This window comes from Ctenopharyngodon idella, chromosome 3, assembly GCF_019924925.1.
Source record: "Ctenopharyngodon idella isolate HZGC_01 chromosome 3, HZGC01, whole genome shotgun sequence".
Taxonomy (NCBI): domain Eukaryota; kingdom Metazoa; phylum Chordata; class Actinopteri; order Cypriniformes; family Xenocyprididae; genus Ctenopharyngodon; species Ctenopharyngodon idella.
Window position 1 is genome coordinate 42,447,758 of NC_067222.1, and position 14,240 is coordinate 42,461,997.

At 39.4% G+C, this 14,240-nt stretch overlaps 1 protein-coding gene across 2 annotated transcripts in view; it reads right to left on the reverse strand.

The window, feature by feature from the left end:
• Positions 1-42: 42 nt before the first annotated feature.
• lmtk2 (lemur tyrosine kinase 2) overlaps positions 43-14,240 on the reverse strand; it is a 43,380-nt gene continuing 29,182 nt past the window's right edge. For both annotated transcript variants that reach the window (XM_051888689.1, XM_051888691.1), the window contains exons 7-14: positions 13,676-13,806; positions 8,330-8,414; positions 8,125-8,246; positions 7,492-7,641; positions 4,529-7,406; positions 3,687-3,819; positions 2,440-2,694; positions 43-2,354 (exon numbers count right to left, since the gene is read on the reverse strand). In XM_051888689.1, coding sequence (XP_051744649.1) covers positions 2,326-2,354; positions 2,440-2,694; positions 3,687-3,819; positions 4,529-7,406; positions 7,492-7,641; positions 8,125-8,246; positions 8,330-8,414; positions 13,676-13,806 — 3,783 coding nt within the window. In that variant the 3' untranslated portion in view covers positions 43-2,325. The remainder of the gene's footprint in view (positions 2,355-2,439; positions 2,695-3,686; positions 3,820-4,528; positions 7,407-7,491; positions 7,642-8,124; positions 8,247-8,329; positions 8,415-13,675; positions 13,807-14,240) is intronic.

Below are 14,240 nucleotides of genomic sequence, written 5' to 3' on the forward strand. Positions count from 1 at the left end.
GCTTGAACCTGTGAATAAAAAAAGAAAGAAAATAATACAAGACAAGTTCATTTTCATTTAATTCCATAATAAACAGAGCAATTCATTATAAACCATTCCTTCAATGACACTGGGCATGATCATCGTCATCAATATGAAGTAAAAATATCACCATTTTTTAAAATTTACAAGGTTACAAGGACATGATGACCTGCATTTCCCCATTTATTTCATCGTTAATTTGTCTTTTTCAATCACTTCTCACCCGTGACGTCACATTTTAGCTTTAAATTACAAAATCAGTCCTCGTACCTACTCCTAACATCATACCCAATTTACAGACAAAATTAAACATTTATATACAGAAGAACAATTCAACATTAAGTTACACTTTAAAGATGTGCAAGATTAAGCAAAGTATACTGTAGAATAAAACCAAAGAATTTCCTTTCATAAAATTTCAATTTGAACTGAAATCGAGTGCTGGTAATACAGATATTCAACAGGTCTAAAACATAGAGATTACTGTACTGAATTACAAGGGGATGTAGAAGCTATGAACCCGATTATTCCAGCAATAACCTTTACAAATAATCAGGCTCTAGATAATCTTGAGTATGTCAAACCAAAAATCAACGCTCTTCCGGATTGAACCAAGGAAATATTCTGTGATGTCGAACGTTCTTCCCTCTGATTGTGTAGTTTCACCTTGATTTGATTTCTACTATATACATCAGTCGATCACGGTCATGGTCAACCCAAGGAAAAAGCATTCTGAGCAGCAAGATTGGCAAATATAAATGATTCAAATGACCCATGACAATTGCCTTTCAGGTCCAATGAATAATACATGCACAAAAAAACTAAATCATTTTCAATCCCTTGAGTGTTTACAAGCTGCTCTTTAAGGTTAACACAGGGGAATCAGAAATTTCAGGAGGTTCTTTTGTTTTTTCTTTTAAACAGTATTCCTATTCAATGCTACAAGCAGCCATCGCCTTTGGAAGTCCAGCTAGTTGCTAGCTAGTCTCTCTGCACCACCAGCGAGTAACTTTCACTCGAGTTACTCGCTGAACATGTAGATCAATGACAACTTGGTGGTGAATCTCACAAAGAATGTCTTGGGTCACATTTCAATCCAAAATCTAGAGAAATACTGAAAACTTATTTCAACTCAGTAAAACAAAAACTACCATTATAATACAAACACTTTACAATTTAAATATAACATTACTTTTTTCCACATCACAGTAATGAGAATTTGTGGGGGTGGGGGGAGGAATGTGCTCAACTGTCATGAAATAATGCCACAATGAAAAAGTCTTACTGATCCTAGAAATAGTCTTCATTTTCTGGCGAAATACAAGTTCTTGTTTCTTTCTTTTGATTTTGAGGTGAAATATGACCTTGATATGTTCTTTGTACTAAATAATAAAACTTGCACAACATAAACCTGAACTAAGTTCAGAAAGGATGAAGACGCAGGGCGTCCTCATTTGGGCGGAGAGGCACTGCGATGGCCCATTCAATATACAATCTGCCAAAGCTTCAGCAAAAAGCCCTGATATGCAGCACTCCTTAAGTATTCCTCATGAATAGACTGCAATGACAAAGACTGCTCACTACTTTAAGACTTATTAGCGTCTCGTGTCCGAAACCGCTCAGCTGCTCATATCCTGACTTTTACATCTTTTAATACAAAACATGTCAATGAAACTATGCAAGTTGTTGCTTGGGTGTGTTGAAGTGGTTCGTTGCTATGAATGAACAGTCTAAACACTGTACAAAAATATCTATGGAGACCCATACTGACATGAGTGTTGCTTCTATTGGACATCTAATCCATTACACAACCATATAAATAAGCATGTCACACTAGATTTCACATTTAAAAAAAATAAAATCCAGTGTGTTAAAATAAAAGGCAAGTATTGTACGATTTCAATTGCACAACTGAGTGAGTCTATTGGCTCATTAGTGTTTAAGAGAGAGTCCTCTGGTTAAACCATAAATTTCAGCTTCATACTTCTGAAGTAAAATGTGGACACTAAGAAGAAACGCATATGAGTAAAAGAAAAAAAAAAAAGTGAGGCAGGACACTTGGGAAGCGCGTGAAAGTTTCTAAAGCATATGTGAAGCAAAGTTTCTTCCAAATTGCACTGATGAAAAACATTGCAAATCATTTGCAGAATACAGGAAGTCATCACAGGATGCCACCAGCTCAGTTTCTGCAGTCCCCTTCATAACCTCAAATAAATACCAATGCTGCCTGAGAAGCAATCAAAGCCTTCAAAGCAAATATATCCGTCACATTTCTCCAACATGTATATGTGTCCGATAGATTGGTTAATCTTTCTCTCCATCTTCACCACTTCCTGAGAAAGAAAATGAGAAACAAGATTCAGAAGTTAAGATTCTCACTCCTGTTTGCTCATGTGTGGATGTTTGTGTTCAACTTACCTCCTTGTTCAATGTCGGAGTCTGTGAGGTGGGTGAGGGAGAAGCTAGCGATGCTGGCTGGGGAGATGGAGAAGCGCGAGTAGTTGGAGGGACTGTTCCAGCTCTGTTCCAGGGTGCGGTTCGCAGGGGGTGGCGACAAATACTTAGAAGCTGCCGAGGTCCCACTGGACCGACTGGCAGAATGATCACTGGCTGCTTTTGAAAGAAAATTGGGCTCTGGAGATGGGAAGTCATCATCCCATTCAAATGCACCACCTGTGAAACAATTCCAAAGGTTTAAAGCCTTGGTATTCAAACTGAGGCTTGCAAGTCTCCCATGGCTCTTTGATTACAGTTTAACTTCTTTGCACCGAATGCTGAGGAAAAGTGCACAATTTCTTTTTGGTTTTTGAAAATGTCAATTTTAAAACAATTTAATTCACAGAGACACCAAAAATGTTTAGAAATTTGGTTTCTGATTGGCCTTAGGTTAAGTACCATTGGTTTAATGGGTTCACAGTTAAAATGTAGACCAGTGCTTGCCAACCCTGGTCATGGAGTATCCGCCACACAGCATATTTTTAATGCCTCCTTAATCAAACACACCTGACTGAACTCATTGGCTCGTTAGTAGAGACTTCCACCCTGCGTCCCAATGTGCATACTATCCATCATAAATAGTATGTGACAAAAGGGTAAATGTCTCCAAAAGCATAGTATGTTGAAAAGAGTATGCCGAAACATCACCGGGTGGTCTACTATTTCTGGTAGATATTTGCAGTGTGTATCAGTGTCCACTCTAACGGCTAAAATTGCATACAACCCATTGTGCTTTGGAGGAGGATCCAGTTCAGCAGTACAAAATATAAAAAAATAAAAAAAACAAGCATGGTGGATGTGCATGAGATCAACGGTTAAGTAGAGATGCCCTGAAAAGGGTTTGAGTTACTAATAATCACTATCTAATCTAAAAAAATATATATGTTGTCTGTGTTATATTTAACATGCAAAACATTGCAAACTTTAATAAAGATACAAATAGCACAATAGCAAAGCAGAAATGTTTGGTCACTATTAAATGCGTCATGCAAAAAACAGACTAGTAGATCAATGCGCTGCTTGTTTTCTCTCTGACATGGTGGGAAGAATTGTTTAAGTAGTGTAAATTGAATTGAACAGAATGTGGAGTGTGTATATGAGGATGTTAACTGTGACAGGATGATTGACGGTTGGGAAACTGTAAAGAAGAAAATTAATATAGTCATTACCTTCTTCATCGGTGGAGCTCTCAGAGTTGGTAAATCTATTAAGGTAGCTGGAGGAGGACACCGGACTGCAGAAATCAGACAATTGACTACTGGGGTCAAGAGTATGCTCACCAAGTTCCTTTGTTGGAGTTTCCTATTTGGTTGAAAAACAGGGAATCAGACATAGAAAAAGACTCTCTTAAAAGTTGTATTTAAAAAGAGTTAAAGGATTAGTCCACTTTCAAATAAAAATTTCCTGATAATTTACTCACCCCCATGTCATCCAAGATGTCCATGTCCTTCTTTCTTCAGTCAAAAAGAAATGAAGGTTTTTGATGAAAACATTCCAGGATTATTCTCCTTATAGTGGACTTCAATGGTCTCCAAACGGTTGAAGGTAAAAATTGCAGTTTCAGTGCAGCTTCAAAGGGCTTTAAACGATACCAGACGAGGAATAAGGGTCTTATCTAGCGAAACGATCGGTCATTTTCTAAAAAAAAAAAAAAAAAAAAATTATATATGTTTTATCCATAGATGCTCATCTTGAACTAGCTCTCTTCTTCTTCTCTATTAGAATTCGATCGATCATTTCAGTAGATCAGACCCTTATTCCTTGTCTGGTATCGTTTAAAGCCCTTTGAAGCTGCACTGAAACTGTAATTTTGACCTTCAACCATTTGGAGGCATTGAAGTCCACTATAAGGAGAATAATCCTGGAATGTTTTCATCAAAAACCTTAATTTCTTTTCGACTGGAGAAAGAAGGACATGGATATCTTGGATGACATGGGGGTAAGTAAATTATCAGGAAATTTTTATTTGAAAGTGGACTAATCCTTTAAGAATGCAAGGAAAACATCAGACCTGGTCAAAAAGGTAGACAGTGACATCATCAAAGAACGACACACCACGTCTATTATTTCCATCGCTGCCCTCTTCTGATGTTTCTTTATAAGTCTGAAGGGATTTGGGTTTCAGCAGGCTTTTGAGGTTGAGGGAACTGCTGTCGTCCGAGATGATAACAGGTACCGGGTGGACAACTTCATCCTCACTGCACTCAGAGCTAGAGCTGTGTAATCGGTAGGCACGCATATCCTCATCTGACTCATCACTGTTCTCATCTTCTTCATCAGCATCCATTCCATCCTCAGTGCCATATTCCAGTGAGGATCCATCGAGCTTTCCTAAATACCTCCCCTCCATATCTGGCTCTTTTTTCTTTGTTCCCTCCCCAGCATATGTTCTTGTTAGTTTTGCATGGACCTTGACTTCTGTTGAGGGCTGTGTTGAGGTAGCAGATGTTGCTGCATGTTCTGGGGCTGCATGGGGATGAGTTTGGTCTGAGTCATCAACAGTCAATGGTTTATCCTGGCTACAATCTTCCTCAGTGGTGAGAACCAACTCAGTCCTTATAGCCTGTACATCACCATCAGTCGATTCTAAAGGAGGACCTGCAGAATCAGGGGATATCTCGGACACCGAATGCTCCTCAACAGCTTCAGTTCCTTGACTTTCGCCAGCTTCTCGATTACTCTGGAGCCAAAATGAAGCATCTCCTGGGCCACTTCCACTGACGTCATCACTTTTCTTATCTAGCTCCTCATTGTCTGAGAAGTAAGCAGAGTCTCGGTAGTTTCCTCCCAGGGAAACTTCACCAAGTTCTTGTTGGTGATCAACTCCACCACCATTTACCTGAACATCAGGTACACTGTCTACCTCAGACACAACAATTTCGGGTGGAACCAGTGCCGCAGGCTCCATGGCACTACCCACCTCATTCTCTTCAGGGGAATCCCTCAAGACTGTTTGAGAGTTCCACTCAGGTGACTCTAAGTTCTCAGTTTCATACCCACTGTCAGCGGCTTTGTATGGGGGTTGAAGCTTATTATTAACAGGATTTTCCAATGACTGTCCGTGCACCACTTCCCTATGCATGTCCAAAGAATCTAATGAATCTGGTGTTTCAGCTGAATTCTCAATGGTTGGAAGAGTGGATAAGGTGCTATCATCAAGAAGGCTGTCCTGACTTATTTGGTCAAGACAAGAGTCTGAAACCAACAGTGAGGACATGTCCTGAGTTTCATGGTTGTCCAATAAAGTTTCTTGATCTTGATCGATGGCTTCTGAGAGCGGACTATCCTTGGCCGTCTTCTTGTCCAGCTCCATTATATCACTCATTGAGTCACTACTTGTTAGACCTTCAGTGAGGCCACCTTCTGTACACTCACCAACAGTTGAAGTAGTAAAGCTAAGAACAGCTGTGTCGATGATTCCTTTATACTGCCCATTCTCCGTTGAGGCTCCAAAGCATTCTTCAAGGCTGGGGGGTTTGGCATCTATGCACATATGTAGTGTATCTGTAGTGGCACTTTCAAGGGACTGATGACTATCAGATGGACTGTCAACAATGACCTCAACGCTCTCAGAGGTAGACTCGGAAGAAGAGTAAATCCCAGATTTTGGGGAATGCAAAGAGCCATTTGTGTCTGGCAGGTGGTTGCTACAGGTTTCTCCTGTTACTAATATATCAAAAGGCACCATTGTTTCTTTTCCTTTCAAAGGCGACAGAAAATCTTCTAAAATCGGGCTGACTAGGTCCAAGAATTCATCCTTAAGCTGCGTAGAATTCACAGCTGATTTCAAAGACCCACCTGTAAGGTTTACACTATCTGAGACATCCGTCTCAATGATGGAACTCATGGTCTCCTGAATATTTTTTGAGTCAGGCTGTGAGAACCCAGACTTGTCCTTCATCAGGCTGTTATCTTTAAGAAACAAGAAGTTTTCAGCCAGTTTCTCTGTGTTAAGAAGCTTCATTACATCTGAATTGTCCTGATCAGAGATCTCCAGATGAATGGCTTCTGGTCCAACCCCTAAAAAAGACTTTGGAAAACTATTACTTGCCTCTTTACCATTAGCTTCACCCTCAGAATCCCTCTTCGGTACATTCATCTCTGGGAGCTCCATGAAACCTTCCCTGAATGAATGAGTATCTTCCAGTTTTACGTCACCCTCACTGAAAATGTTAGTATGGTAAGGGCTCTCATGTTCACTTGAGGACCATATGCGGCTGTCCAGAAGGTAAGAGTCCTTTGAGTCAATGCTCTGATGGAAGAAATCAGCATCTGTACTGGATTCATCCAATCGGACATCCTGCAAGACTACATATTGATGCTGCTCTGAAGCATTGGTACCTTCAGCACCCTCACTTTCTCCCATCCCAATTTCACTCTCATCTAGCTCCTCCAACTTAATAAAATAGTCATTTCCAGAGGATGCTTTGTGTGCATCAAAAACTGGCAAGGTTTCCGGGACTCTGCCATCTTCTGCTTGCACTACAGTGTCAGGGAAATGAGCCTGAATATCTTGCCTTGGCACTGGAAAGAACATACTGTGGTAATTCAAAGTAGTGTCCAAGGCAGAACGATTGTGGCTGTCATAGTGGTCATGCTTGGCTGCCTCCCACACATATTCAAAACTTAGTCCACGACTCGTTTCAGTGACAGTGAGCACCTCGTCTGGTTCTCGGCCGTCATCAAACTGCTCCAGGATGGGGAAGGAGGAATGACTGACAGTGGCTTGACGAGTGGTGGGATTGGGTTTGAGAGAGCTCCAGCGCTGCTCAAAGTCATCCTCCACATCTTTCTGACCCTGCATACGGAGGTAAGTGAGCAGTCGGTGAACCTCTTCAGCAGTGGCTCTCTTGTCTGCAGGCAGCCAACAAAACTGTAGAACTTCAAACCTGTGGACCAACGCATAGAGTTAAGAAGTTTCAAGAGAGAAACTGATCTTGTTTATAAAAATAGAAGCATCTGTGAAGGACTAACCATCTTTCTGAGTAGGGTAAGTCCAGTTGTGGCTTAAGAAGTCTGACTTGTTGATCCTTGAGCACATGGTGGAGCACTTCTCTATCTGACAAGTGAGGATACGGCTGCTTTCCACTTTCAAACAGCTCCCATAATGTCACACCCAATGCCCTGAAAACACAAAAATTTTATATAATTTTATATTACCTATAATTCTACATTATATCTATAGCATATTAACAATAAAACTGTTTATTACAATCCAGGTCATTCATTTATGTAACTCGAATCAACTGTCCAAAAAATAAACAAACAAAGACACTAGAAATCCATTATCCATATTCAACAGAAACATAAAAGAATCTGTAATAAGATGACCTAATATGCTCATGAAATAGCTGGCTGACATCCAAGCCATCATTTGGTCAGTCTGAGTGATTCACAAACCTTTACGACCCTGCTTTCAGACAAGTGTATTGGTACCTCACTTACAGAGTGCTATGATCTGCCGAATGCTGTGAGAGGCCACAACATTGCTATTGTCGTTTACCTTTTCCCTCTATATTTTTTTTTAATCTCAAAAGACATGAGACTGCAAAAGTGCATTCCGTTAAACAAGTAAACATAACGCAACTATAATTTTGAATTACCTACCAAACATTGCTGGGTTTAGTCTGTTCTGATGTGATCAAGCCCCCATGCAGCTCACCAATCAGCTCAGGGGCAAGCCAACGCAGTGCCACACATTGGTCATCCTCTGTGGTGATGTAATCCTCCTGCAAGGAGAGAGAAAAATAATGTAATAATAATGTTAAGTAAAAAATATAAACAAATATTAAGAATAATGATGCCTTTTTACCTTAAAACTCGTAGGGCCAATGCCATAGTCTCCTACTTTGACAGTCAGGTCTGTTGTGAGATAGCAGTTCCTCAAAGCCAAATCACTGTGATAGGAAATAAAAAATTACCTGACATGCCTTTAAACATATAAAATGCTTCTCTTGTAGTGTGATGTATCGATTATACTGCCTACTTAACTATTACTAAAAAAAAATAATCATATTAAAGTTGCAATGAAACTTAAGTATCTGACAGATCTTCTCTTCCGTATTGTGATGCATTGTGAAGCATGTTGTTTCACTGGAAGATTTTAATTTTATCATTTAATTTAAAATTAATTATTTAATTATAAGGTCATATAAAAAAATAATAATAAACATATACATGGATGAATCGTTTTTACAAAAACAATAATATCCATTTAGAAAATATGAATTACAGTGTGAATTTTGATTTCATGTCGACTTTAAACATTTGGATCTCATCCACTAATAACTAAGAAGTGTCCATGTTGCTTCTTTTTTTAGTATGGCAAGAACAAGTCTGAGCTACAAGCTACTTGTTGAGCCCTGCTCACCCCCTTCAACAAAAACAATGATCCTGGAGCTTTTCCCGACCCACACGTTCCCCAGAGGGGAACAATATGCCCATTGAGGCAGTAAGTGGGATGGGAAGACATATGGTGTCTGATTCAAACTGAGCTTGTGAACATGGCAGCTCTGATTTCAGCTTTGCCCATCTTTTCTGAGTAGTGTCTCTTTTACACTCTCTCTCTGGAAACTGCTGACACTAGCGGTGTCTTCACACAGCACAGGGCTACTGTCATGCTCAGTGAAACCACCGCAAGACAGATGGACAGATATTCTAGACACTATACTCTGGCCTTGGCAAAAGGGGCAAATACAGTACTGTTGGCGGGTCATAGGGAATCAGAGCTGTGCTTTTAACCATACAGGGAAAATCACATGTTCAGACCAGGGTTATTATGGTTAACTAAAACTAAAACCATAAAAAATTAATTTTTTAAATCGTTACTTGGGGAAAAAAAAAAAAAAAAAAAAAAACTCATTTTTGTTTAGTTGACTAAAACTAATAAATAAAAATGAACAAATACTACAAATAAAAACTAATAACTAATAAAAATGACAATTACACATCAAAATTACTAAAAAATTAACTAAAATTCAAGTGAAAACTGAAAAATATACACTTTTTTCCTTTTCTGATAAATCAGAACTGAAATGGAAAAAGCCATGACTGAGATTTGCCAGACCTCAGGGAATCAGAGCGTTAAAATTATTCCAGCAAATATAGTTCTGGGACCATATTCACAAAACATTTTATCTTACCACTACGAGTTCTCCTAAATGGCAGTAAAAGTTCTTAGCTAAGAGTTTTCTCTTAAAACCTATTCACAAAGCTGCTGAGACAAACTTTTACAAAGGAATAGAGAGAAGTCTTAAGCTAAGAGTAAGGGCGGGGTTGACCTCATTGTTATGGATGTCAACACGCTTACTAACATGACCACAGCGATTGGCTGATGGGGGAGGAGTCTCTGTCAGCGATTTAATCATAGAAATATTGGAGAATGAGGTATAATGTTGCCTTATTCAAATAAAGGTTTTAAAATACAAATGTTGCCATATTCAAATAAAGATTTAAAAATGTGAGCTAATTAAACTAGTATATGTTCAGCTAATTCTCAGCCTCTTACATGTCTGCGAGAGATTGCAGAAATCAAGAGACAAATTATGTTTTATAAAAGTTTGGGAGGAGCGTGTTCAAACGGGCTATCTAATCAGCTCGAGAGGAGGTATACACAGATGAGAGCCAACTCACCTAGTTACCTCGACAGTTTTCTGCATTCCTTCGCCACCCCGCTCCTCTTGGCTGGGCATATGGGGAGAACTCTGGGTTACGGCTAAATTCCAAGCTCGGAGCCCTCGATCCCATTGGACAGCACGCCAAATACGCTTATTATATTTTTATCTCTAGGTGTGAACTTGTGAAAACAACTGCCACAGGTAATCGGACATGGTTTATTTATTTATTTATTAAAGATTTATTTTTGGCGTTGTCATAGATTCAAATTTATAAATCAAAATATGTACTGCATTTATGAAGAAAAGGTTCAGCACCCAAGGCTCTATCGCTATTTCCTCAGTGGTGTACAGTGTCTTTGGGTGGATTGCTGAGGCGGATTGGCAGCAACGGCCAAATGATTGTTTGTGATTTGGTCTTAGTGACTTAGAAGTCCTCTTGACTACTCCTAACTTTTCACAGATTTAGGAGCTAATTTTAGTGCTAAAATGCTTTGTTAAATTACTCTTAGAGCAAAAATTTAGGAGTCCTAAAATTAGGACTGACACGCCCATTATTTTTAAGAGTTTATCCTAAATCGGCAAGTTAAGAGCTACTTTTAGTCTTAAAGGATTAGTTCACTTTCAAATGAAAATTAGCCCAAGCTTTACTCACCCTCAAGCCATCCTAGGTGTATATGACTTTCTTCTTTCTGATGAACACAATCTGAGATATTTTAATAAATATCCTGACGCATACAAGCTTTATAATGGCAGTGAACAGGGGTCACAAGTATGAGCTAAATAAAGTGTCTCCATCCAAATCCATCCATCATAAACGTGTACTCCACACGGCTCCGGGGGGTTAATAAAGGCCTTTTGAAGCAAACTGATGCATTTGTGAAAAAAAAATAAATCCATATTTAACAAGTTTAACAAGTAAAATCTCTAGCTTCTGCCAGACCGCCTTCCGTATTTAAAGTTACGAAGAAAGTGTAAACTGGCATCTCGTCAGTTACACTTTTTACATAAATTGAATAGGGAAGGCGTAGGATGTAGTGTAAGCTTTTTGAACTGCAAGAGTTTATTAGGCAGTCTGGTGGAAGCTAGATATTTTACTTCATAATAGTGTTGTCAAAAGTACCGGTACTTCGGTACCAAGTCGGTACTGAAATTTTGAAAATGTGACGATACCAGCATTTCTGTAGTACCGGGAGTACCGAGTATCTGGGTATATTCGGTACCCACTGATAGGGCTGTGCCAGTATTTACGTGAATATGACACGAGTGAAGCACAAAGCTTTGTTTACAGAAGAACATTGCAGCCGTGGAAACATTTTAGTTCATGCCGAATGAGAGAGGTACGTGAGTCCATACATTTAAGCTTTGTCGGCTTTGTATTCTGTTTTGCGAATCGGGATCTGGTCACCCGATTATCAGAGAATTTAACAATATTCCATTAGTTATTCCACTGAACATGGAATCTCTGTGTCTTTTCCCAAATCTTCACTCACACTGGGGATTATAAACATTTCTTCCATTGGTTTGCTTTTAATTAGGCCTATTACATTCGCATTCATTACTGTGGTAAAGTAGAAAAAACACCAGTAGGACAGAAACCTTTTTGCTTGCACGTCAATTTCTATTTAACACAGTTTGCGCTTGTTATTAGACTTTATAAAGCGCGTCAAGTTTATTTGTATAGCGCGTTTCACACACGCTGGTGATTTTTAGTTTTGCTTTCTCTGGCAGCGCAAAATCAAACATAGCCTGAATGTCTGACGATAAAACTAGCTCTTCAGACCTTTTACAACAAGTGTCAGTTGCTTGTAACATCAGGAGATAACATGAAGATATTATTAAAGAGAAATGGTCTCTTTCCTGCTCGTGTCCCACATCCCTCTCAAAGCACATTATTTACTGATATTTATTTCATAGTTTTACAGGCTGTAGTGTGTCGTTTCACTGAAGGAATAGCTAAAATAAACACGCACGTCTGTTTCAAAATGGATGTTTGAGCATTTGTTTATTTTTTTTTATATTTCAAAATTTATTTCATTAGAGGTATATATACACACACAAACATACACACACACGCTCCAAATATTTATATGTATGATTACCATCATATTTAATATGTTTTTAAAAATAGGCTAGTTAAATAAAATAGTGAAATAGTTCCAACAGATTTTCCTGTGGTAACGAAATTGGTACCGAGAACCGTAAAATTTTACTGGTATTTTTTATTATTTTATTTTTTTACACAAACGCATCGATTCATTTCAGAAAGCCTTTATTAACCCCCTGAGTATGTTTACGATGGATGGATTTGAATGGAGACACTTTCTTCAGCTCATACTCGTGACCCCTGTTCACTGCCATTGTAAAGCTTGGATGCATCAGGATATTTATTAATATATCTCCGATTGTGTTCATCGGAAAGAATAAGAGTAAGAGTAAGATAAGAATAAGAATAAGAAAGTCACATACACCTAGGATGGCTTGTGGATGAGTAAAGCTTGGGCTAATTTTCATTTGAAAGTGAACTAATCCTTTAAGATGTTTTGTGAATACGGCCCCTGGAGTTTAAAGTGAAACAGAATAGTGAATATATAGTCCTTATTATAGCGCCACCTAGTGTTGTTTGGGTGTCTGTGCACTTGCCTCAGTAGTGGGTAGGATTTTGGGTCATTCTACCAAGAATCTCTACACTTTTCCTGGACACTTTAGGGCATAAAATCATAAAAATAAGGCTTAAAAAGGTTGCTTCTTTAATGCTTGTACCCCAAAAAATAGACCAATGACTGTAAACAGGGTTCAGCAGGCCTTTAGCACATGAGCAGTCTAAAAAGGTTGCATTTGGACATGCAAAGCTGCTAAATTTCCCAAGATACCACTGCTCTTTGGGCTTTGTGCTATTTCAGACAAAACGTGTAGATGCCCACAGTGGGAGTGTCAAACAGCGTTTTGCAGTAAATCACCACTGAAACCAAAAATCCAAGAGGCCAAGTATTCTCATGACAGCCACAACAACAGCTCGGAATCTCCATGCCTCCTTTGGAGTTGTAGCCCAGACGACCCCGCCCACTCCCCGTGCCCTATACGAGGCGATCCTCTTACGCTCAAACCGCAGAATCATCATATCCCAGCAGGCAGAGGACAGCCAACACCCCATAATCCAGGGGAGCTGTGCAATCGGACACCTTTCAGCATATTCTGAGCATGCGGGAGGGTACAGACGCGCTCAGCATGGCAAGACACCCTAGATAACTCAGCCTTCCTCCAGAAGACTGGAAGGGAAAGAATGAAAGTGCAACGTTGCCTTTCACAGCGCCGTGGCCTTTTTTGGAAAAAAAAAGAAAAGAGGACAGCCAGCACGGACGAGGAAAGGCTGGACAAAAACACATGTGCATTCAGATAGATGCAATGAGTTGCATTAAACATGCCCGTAAGATGTTCGCATAACGGTAAAGCAATGTCAAATCACTGAGAAGTGGATCGGAAATGTAACGTATCTGCATCTTTGAGATGTAAAGTGAGCTGAATGTGAAATTTGTAGGGTTAACCTGTGCAGGAAGTTGTGTTTGTGCATGTGGGTGACTCCCGCAGCGATCTCGCAGGCCATTTTCTGCAGCTGTAGTAGTTCTCCATTCCTGTAAAGCCATTCATGCTGAGAGACGTAACTCTTCAGGTCCCCCTACACACCAAAACACAAGGGCAAGAGTTATAGGACATTTATAACCCAACCACAAAGAATCAAGTTAAGACCACAGAACCAAATAATTTGCTGAAACATGATCATAAGCATCTTGAGAAGCAGATATCAGAGCACATACAGTATTTAGATTGAAATGATCAAGTTTGTTTGAGGATAAATCAGCCTGAATATATAACAGCCTGTGTGAAAGGTAACTTGCGGAGGCAGCCACAGAGGGGCAGTATTCTCTCTCTGTAGAGATGCTGTACTGCCGCCAGGGTAACTCAACCAAATAAGGGAAAGGCTATTTAATAGTGACTACTATATGCTGTGTCACAGTAATTTAAAAATAAAAAAGCAGCAGTAAGACAGTGCGGGCAGATCAGGGGTGTTCAGCTGTGTTGGGTTTCTGGGCTCAAAGACTACAGACCACT